Below are 9,161 nucleotides of genomic sequence, written 5' to 3'. Positions count from 1 at the left end.
ATGCTGTGATGTTCTGTAAAAGCGCATCCAGACACTCTGGTTGTTTCAGATTGTGAGCAGTAGCAGTACTGAGCATAACAGTTACCTGTCCACGACAGGGAGCGAAACTGAGCTTTCAATTGACTTTAAAAAGACAAAATAGGCAGAGATTAAAAGGCCTTCATTCGTGTGCACGCAATAGCCGGCACATAGGTGCGAGTCTCTGCACCTGAACATCTTTGACTGACCCCCGACAGGTACACGTTTCAGCCGTCATGGAGCGCACTTGCTCCGGCACTCCTAGCCCTGGCACAAGCAGCAGAATAACATTCACGCTGTTTGTGTTTGGCTGGGCGCTCTTATGCGGCGGATCACTACTTTCTGTCTATGGGTTCGCGACATGCCAGTCCGACAGCTGTATCACCTACAAGGCGACGGGCCCGGTACTTGCCGGGATAGGGCTGGCATATTTAATGATGGCAGAGTTTACTGCCCAACGAGAGAGGAGAAGGAGGGAATTAGAAGGAGACCCGACGGATCCAGATAGCAGCCTCCTCTGCGGGAAAAGCCGGCAGTTTGTGCAGTTCGTAATACTCGGGATCCTGTTACTGGCTTGCGGGGTACTGATTAGTATCCCAGGACTTGTGTTTCCAGCCTGCAAGCCGGTATCCAACACAGACAAACCCCCTAAAGTCTGTGAAACTCCCTTACTGCAGACAATCGTAATCATACTAATCGTCTTGTGTTACTGCCTGGCTATCTGTCTGAGTAAAAACCGTCGGGACGGCGACTCTGAGGAGGACCCAGAAGCCTGCAGATATCAGCCGCTTCCTGTAAGTGTGGGTGACGAAGTCTTCACGGTCCCGTCAGCCCCACCTCCACCTTTTGCAGGAGGAGATGATTGGCCAATGAGCAGGGACCCTCCTTCCTACGACAGCGTCCTGTTTGAAAGGGGCGACCGTGATTCCGGCGGAAGCGACGGGGAAGACATACACACCGTTCCATGGCGATGGGGGCCGAGAATAGAATACATCAACGAGCCTATCCCTTCGGAGCCACCTCCAAGATATGAGGACATATGCCCTTCTCAGCCGGATCCTGAAGAGAGCTCATCATCATCATCATCGTATTACTCGTTTTCCCAATCATCGGAGTCGAGTGACTATGAGCTCGCACCAGGACCCTAAACGTTGAAAGACTGAACTATTGGGGGGTTTTTTTTTCTAACATTTCGACTCAGTACAGAGTTTGAGCCGGAAGCGTCACCCAAAACATCACATCTGACAATATCCAGGTCTGCAGATAAAGGACTGAAATCAGACCGGGTTTTTGGTCAGTGCCGGCACCGTACATGACGCCTGTTGAAATGTTTTTTTCCCCCCCGTGAGACTTCCACCTTAAATAACGGATAAATAAAATGACATCTTTTCATGGTTGCCCCTCAAACAGTATCTGTGTGCGTTTGTGTGTGTGTTGGATATACCGCGTGTACGAGGTCACATTATCGTATGGAATCTATAACATAAATCTCTTACATGTGAGATCAATGTGTTTATATACATATACTCCATACACTCTGCTGGATCCACTCTGCTGTCCATCACCTTAAAGGGGGAGTCCTGCCCTAAGTCAGCACCGTGTTCTTTATCCCTGGAGCCAGGTTACCGGCTCTAGGCAAGATATTTCCATTCAAATACAGTTGGGTGCGTGATCCCTAATCACACCAGGCGCTGATGATTTGAGTCAGTCTTTGTCTGACTCATCAGAATGTTTTTTATAATTTATTTTTTTAAATGTTGCTTTTATCATACAGAGTGCACTATTATTATATTTATTATATTATTATTAATTATTATTATTATTTTTTTTTTTAATGCCATTTATTCTATATAACCCATTGGGGTGAGGGTTAGTTACGTTCATATTTACTTCTGTCGTTGCACCACCAATATCTGTCTTTTTATCTTGTTGAAGTGTGGGAACGTGGGATTCCCACAGAGTGTTGTAGCGCATGTACACTTTTACCTATTGTTTTCTCAATTTTGAATGTTCCTGTTATGTTTGTAGAATCTGCAAACAAATCTCTAGATTGCCATGATGGATAAAAGCTCCTAATGATAGTAATTGCCGCTACGTTCCTTTGCTGTAAGATTATTCCTCCCTATTAAGTTATCGCTCCCTTATAAGTGGCTGGTTGTTGTTGATTGGTTCGTGCAGCCGCTGTAAGGATGGTAGGAGGAGAAGGGATCTTCATGATGGGTATTATATATTAATATGATGGGTATCGGATATATTAATCTTTGTCACTTTTTGCCACAGATCTCATCCTCAATCACATAAAAAATCCCTTTAAACTAAAAATGTCCAAAAGAGATATATTTTTTGATTTATATCCAAAATATATATAAAATGATTCATTGTGTTAATAAAAGAAGTTCCATAAAACATCATCAGTTCCCCTTAATGAAAGTGTACAGAACAAAAGACCAACGAGGGGTACGCGTGTTCCAGGGTGCACTCCCCCCGAGGAGCCTACAAAGGACTCGTGACCCCGTGGGCGATCGCAAGCTATTCTATTATTTATATATATATGTATACTAGGGCTGCAACTAACGATTACTTTCATAATCTATTTACGTATAATTTAAATTAAGATTTGTCATTAACACTTTCATCTCTTTATCACACTGGCATTTCTCTATCCGCCTTCTTATTTTACTGACATAATAATTAAAGCTATATTTTACAGGTACAAGAACCCAAAACACATTATTTCTCAAACTAAGCTTTACCAAAATACCAAAAAAAGTTTTACTAGTAAATATTAATTCATGTAAACTATTTTTTCATATTTAATAAAAACTATTATGGAGAAAAATGCCTCTTGTTTATATTTTCTTTTATTTGCCAACCTGACGCCAGTTATGCAATCTCACCCCCAGCTTGCCACTCTGCCTCAGAAATGCCTTATACCCCCCTATATGCCACTCTGTCCCCTGATATCCCTTATACCTCCTATATGCCACTCTATCCCCTGATATCCCTTATACCTCCTATATGCCACTCTCCCGCCCTGATATCCCTTATACCTCTTATATGCCACTCTCCCGCCCTGATATCCCTTATACCTCCTATATGCCACTCTCCCGCCCTGATATCCCTTATACCCCCCTATATGCCACTCTCCCTCCCTGATATCCCTTATACCCCCCTATATGCCACTCTATCCCCTGATATCCCTTATAGCCCCCTATATGCCACTCTATCCCCTGATATTCCTTATACCTCCTATATGCCACTCTCCCGCCCTGATATCCCTTATACCTCCTATATGCCACTCTCCCGCCCTGATATCCCTTATACCCCCCTATATGCCACTCTCCCTCCCTGATATCCCTTATACCCCCCTATATGCCACTCTGTCCCCTGATATCCCTTATACCCCCCTATATGCCACTCTATCCCCTGATGTGCCTTTTACCCCTTATATGCCACTGTGTCTCCTGATATGCCTTTAACCCCCTATATGCCATTGTGCCCCTAGATATGCCTTATACCCCTGATATGCCACTGTGCCCCCTGATATGCCTTATACCCCCGATATGCCAGTGTGCCCCTGATATGCCTTATACCCCCGATATGCCACTGTGCCCCCTGATATGCCTTATACCCCCGATATGCCACTGTGCTCCCTGAGATGCTTTATACCCCCTGACATAAGAAAAACTGACAGCGCTAAAATAGGTATAAAAATATGCTTTCATTAATATAGACAAAAAAAGAATAGATAATACACAATAAAATATAAATATATATATATAAATATATGGTCAATGGAAGGTCACGTGACGCCGGCGTTCAGTAACAGAAGCCCCAGCGGAAGTGGAAGGGAGAAGCAAAGTGGAGGGGAGGGGAGAAGCAGAGGATGTCTCCGCGCATGGCACGGACCCTCACCGGCTGACAGAAAGGAGAATCCAGGTCTCCAGCAGCGCTGCGGGGGATCTGGATTCTAGAATTATAACCCGATCTCTATTTGAGGCCGGATTATAGAGGAGGGGAGTTTCTCAAAAAAAAAACAAAGTGTATATTCCTACCGAACTGCATCCAGAGACGGGCGGCTTCTTGCACGGTGTTGATGTTTTATTATTCTCTGCCAGTCAGGAAGGCTCAGCTCAAAAACAACCGGGATGTCGCTGCCGGCCGGCGTCCTCCTTTTATACAAAACAAAAAATGACCCTTCAAACAGCTGATGTTGAGCCGGATATCCGGTGCGGACTTTCTATCGGAAAATAAGAATAGAGCTATTAGTATAAGAGTTTACCTGATCAAGGGACTACTGCATCAATATTAAACCAAATATAGAAAAAATATTTATTAAAGAATAACTGGATTCTAATACAAACGTAATAATTCCCTGAAACCAATATATATATTTATTATACACACATATATACATATATATAATATATCACACACACATATATATATAATATATCACACACACATATACATATATATCACACACACATATATATATATATATATATATATATATATATATATAATATATCACAGACACACACATATATATATATATATATAATATATCACACACACACATATATATATATATATATATAATATATCACACATACATATATATATATAATATATCACACACACACACATATATATATAATATCACACACACACATATATATATATATATATATATATATATATATATAATATATCACACACACACATATATATATATATAATATATCACACACACACACATATATATATACATATATATCACACACACATATATATATATATATCACACACACATATATATATATATATCACACACACACATATATATATAATATATCACACACACACATATATATTTATATATTATATCACACACACACACACACACATATATATATATATATAATATATCACACACACACATATATATATATATACATATATATCACACACACACATATATATATATCACACACACACATATATATATAATAAATCACACACACACATATATATATATCACACACACACACACATATATATATATATATAATATATCACACACACACATATATATATATACATATATATATCACACACACACATATATATATATAATATATCACACACACACACAAATATATATATAATATATCACACACACACATATATATATAATATATCACACACACACATATATATATATATATATGTGGAATTAAGTCCAATAAGTCTTCTGCCTGATGGAAGTGAACCCCGGGGAGGAATAACACCAGATCTGCTAGGAATGGCCAGCGATGTCAGTGTCTTCTTTAATTATAAACAGAAATAGACGCCTGTGCCCCTTATAATAAGTGAAAATAATATATAAAATATTATATAACCTTAAATGGATCCTCCAGTTGGTATTAAAAAGATCCAGGTATAATCATAAAAAATAGTAAATAAATATTGTGTAGAATGAAATATAACTTAATGGTAGAGGAAGAATACTAAGGACGCCCCTTACAATATTAAGGGCATCGATACGCCCAATAAAAGGTAGAAGGGGCCCTCAGCATCAGCCAAGACCCCCTCTACAGCGTCCCCCACTCAGCTGCAACGAAATCGGGAATGGCTGAGTCGGCGTCTTTCCGTAATAATGAAAGAATTGCCCTGAAGATAAGAGGGTCCCTCGCAGTCAGGCGGACCTGCGGTGCTGGGGTCTTCCAGAGATGGTAGACGTCACCTGTGGAGCTGGAGCCAGTAGACTTCTTCCTGCACCTTACTGAGAAGGTAGAGATGGTAGATCAGTGGAACGACGTTCCAGCAGAAGTGGTAGAGGGTAATACAGTAAGGGGATGGAAACATGCATTGGATATGACTATGAACGGGAACTAATCAGGAAAACAGGCAGAGCAGACGCCCGATTGGTTCTTATCTGCTCCCAAATACTACGTTTCCATCTCCATTGCTCCAAAACCACCCGGACCGTCGCCTGTCGGCTTCTCCTTGTGAGCGGCGATCGATATACTGTCACGGCATAAGATGTCCGGATGCTGAAGTCCTTTCTAGACACAAGAATTAACCGAAAATGTAAGGGGGGGCATTCAGCCGGCTTGGTGCCGATTTACACAAAATCAACTTGGAGGGCAGGAGACGTACTGGACTCCAACCGCCCCTCCCCCCAAAAGATACAAAATAACACTTATAGTAACGCTTATCACGCAATATAACAATGTAACAAAATTACTTCCCAGATCTGGATACTTCTGTAAGTAACGTTCCGGTTGCCGTCTCCTGCAGACTGGGAATCCCTTTTGGCCGCGCCGTCTCTATGATGCCTCCTCAGCCGGGAGACGGAACATGTTCTGGTCTCTGAGCCGGACTTCCCTGCGCTCTGGCCGCGGAAAATCGGCCATCTCTGCCGTATCCTCTTCGCTTTCAAAACCGACTGCAGGAGGCAAACTGGGAAAATAATTATTATTGGAGCTTTCTAATGTTCAGAGTTTCAATACTTTTATTAAACGAAAATAAAAATGAGTTGTTTCTCGATTTGTCTCTCTTTATACTTTTTTCTCAGATGTAATTGTTGAATTTATTCCTGTTTACCCCTAATAAAAATAAGCGTGGGGTAAAACGGCATTCTCTGACCTTTTTAATTTCCCGCATGGCATTATAATTATGTTAATGATATAGCGCCATCATAGTCAATAAGGTTGTAAAAATGGTAAATACCGAGGTTGGCGTCCCCTACCTGCCACAACTACCCACATCACTTATCTGCCCAACCAGCCCATTTATACCATTTCTACACCTCGCCCTGCCAACAGCCTCTATTACACCTGGACTGCAGTTATATGATATTTACTGGGGCAATAAGACATAAAAACGCACCTTTCTTCAGTCCTGCACCGCTTTGTACAGTTTTGCAGTTAAATTTATAACAAAAGGGTGTTTTACCCCATAAAGACTCAATCATGTTTAACCAATATTCCTCTTTTTGTGTGTTTGTGTACCTGCCAAAGACTCAATTATTTCCAAGTTTAATATTCAACCATTTTCATGTTATTAAATAGGATTTATTAGCACCAAAATATAAAGAGTAAAACGCGGCCAGAATACGTCACGGGCCGGATATACAATAAGGCTGCTTAGCATTAAAGAAAAGTGGCTTTTATCTCATGTGGTTCTATGGGCTGATTATTTACGGCAGTGGAACTAAAGCCTTAATATCTAAAAGTCCAATTCCTCATTTACTGAAAGTCCCTGTAAGACATCGTCTGGTTCCCCGCAGGCCGTATGATACGGAGTCCGGGGGCTTCTAAAGGACATTGTCTGAAATAACAGAGACAGAACTCAGACAAACGGCGAATATGCAGCTGCCCGGCATATAAAGAAACCCCAAAAACAAACTTTTACTGTAATAATAGTGAAGGATTTTTAACACCACGACGAACAGGAGATTAAAAGAAGTTAGGTCGGAAAATTGGGACAGCAAGAAAAGAGGCAAATCGGTAAAAATAATAGAAAGTAAGAGGATTTATGGGTTTTTCATGCGGGGAAACATTTATATGCAGCATTTAAATTCACCAAACATTAACACCCCGGTCATTTTATATGATGGATACAAAAATGCCCCATCAATAAATTAGAAGAAATCCACCAGAGTATTTACATCCATAAAGCAGAAGCACGGAACCCTCACTATGCGGGTGAGTGAATTGTGACATCATACATGTTCGTGACATCACAACACTGTAAAGCCGGAGCGCGCTCCTCTGCTTGCTCAGTGTAGTTGGGCGCTCGCACTTGTAAGCAGCTATTCATAGCGAACTTGAAGTGTTGTTACCAACGGCATCAGAGATTGAGGAGATTTAAAGGAGAACCTTTTAAAAGGAGAGCTATGGGGGACTGCTGTCTACTCCATGGACTGAGGTGGATTGTAAGGAGATGCTGCCCCAGAAAAGTGAGGACGTTTTTCAAAAGAGTCAAAACAGCTTTCACCAAAACCGCTAAAAAGACTGAGGGTCAGAACAAGGAGCACTTGGCCAGTACAGACCCGGTCAACAAAAGGAAGAAAGAGAGTAGCAGTAACAAGGAAGAAAGAGGAAAAGCGGGGAAGAGGACCAAGCGTACTGCTAATGAGAGGGAGGAGAGCAGCCTGTGTCTGAGGGCAAAGCAGACAACAAGATGCCCAAGAACCAGCACAGGTTTCTCCGAACCGTGTAGCTCCAACGAGAAAAACATCCAGGCTCTGGGGCAGCAGGAGAAAGAAGGAGCGGAGGAACATCTGGAGGAGCGCACAAGGGGAAAGGTTCCCGTTAAAAGACGCAGAAGTGAGGTAGAAAGTGGTGTTATTGCGAAAAATCATCGGAGCCTCCTCCCCATGACGCCCTCCGGCTTCATCTTCCATTCAGTGCTGGGACAAGGGTCATTCGGAAAAGTCATGTTGGCTTCTGTACCTAGAAGAGACTCTATGGTAGCGGTCAAAATCATCCGCAAGAAAGCCGCTAAGCCCCCGTCCCTACTGAAGGAGAGGAGGATCCTGGAGATGGCTCGGGACAGCCCGTTCCTGTGCCACGGATATGCAGGCTTCCAAACACAGACCTGCGCCTTATTCACGATGGAGTATATGGCTGGTGGGAGCCTCCGGTCGTATATGAAGAGGGTGGGCTGCCTCCCCGAGACCACAGCTGCATTTTATTCGGCTGAATTAATCTGCGGCATCCAGTTCCTCCACGCTCGGGGAGTTATACATCGGGACCTGAAGCCAGCAAACATCTTGCTTGACGGAGAGGGCCACGCCAAGATCTGCGATTTCGGTATTGTCGCAGAAGGCATTCTTGGAGCAGCAGAGACAACAGGACGCTGCGGAACATTCATGTACATGGCCCCCGAAATACATCTAAACCAAGCATACGGTGTTGCCGTGGACTGGTGGTCCTTCGGGGTGATTCTATTCCACATGCTTAACGGAAGGTTACCGTTCTATCGCGGTAACTGCAAGAAGGCAGCATTGGATTCCATTGTAAATGAAAGCCCTCGGTACGTCAAAGACATCTCCGAAGACGCTGCGGACATCCTAAAGCATCTTCTGATGAAAGATCCTCAGCATCGCCTCTGGATCACGGGGGGTATCA

The 9,161-nt window shown here is 42.4% G+C and overlaps 1 protein-coding gene across 1 annotated transcript; it reads left to right on the top strand.

Moving 5' to 3' along the window:
- The first annotated feature begins 254 nt into the window (after positions 1-254).
- On the top strand, positions 255-1,166 carry LOC149279819 (transmembrane protein 171-like). The gene has a single exon (XM_089500814.1). The coding sequence runs from the start codon at positions 255-257 to the stop codon at positions 1,164-1,166; it is 912 nt and encodes a 303-aa protein (XP_089356940.1).
- The last annotated feature ends 7,995 nt before the right edge of the window (positions 1,167-9,161 follow it).

This window comes from Sceloporus occidentalis, unplaced genomic scaffold (assembly GCF_023333645.1).
Source record: "Sceloporus occidentalis isolate IW3139 unplaced genomic scaffold, rSceOcc1.0.p SCAF_160, whole genome shotgun sequence".
Taxonomy (NCBI): domain Eukaryota; kingdom Metazoa; phylum Chordata; class Lepidosauria; order Squamata; family Phrynosomatidae; genus Sceloporus; species Sceloporus occidentalis.
The sequence above is the reverse complement of the archived record's forward strand: the minus strand, read 5'-3'. Positions and strand labels throughout refer to the sequence as shown.

Bases quoted from the DNA above. Each gene is read 5' to 3' on its own strand.
- LOC149279819 (XM_089500814.1), top strand. From the start codon at position 255: ATGGAGCGCACTTGCTCCGGCACTCCTAGCCCTGGCACAAGCAGCAGA.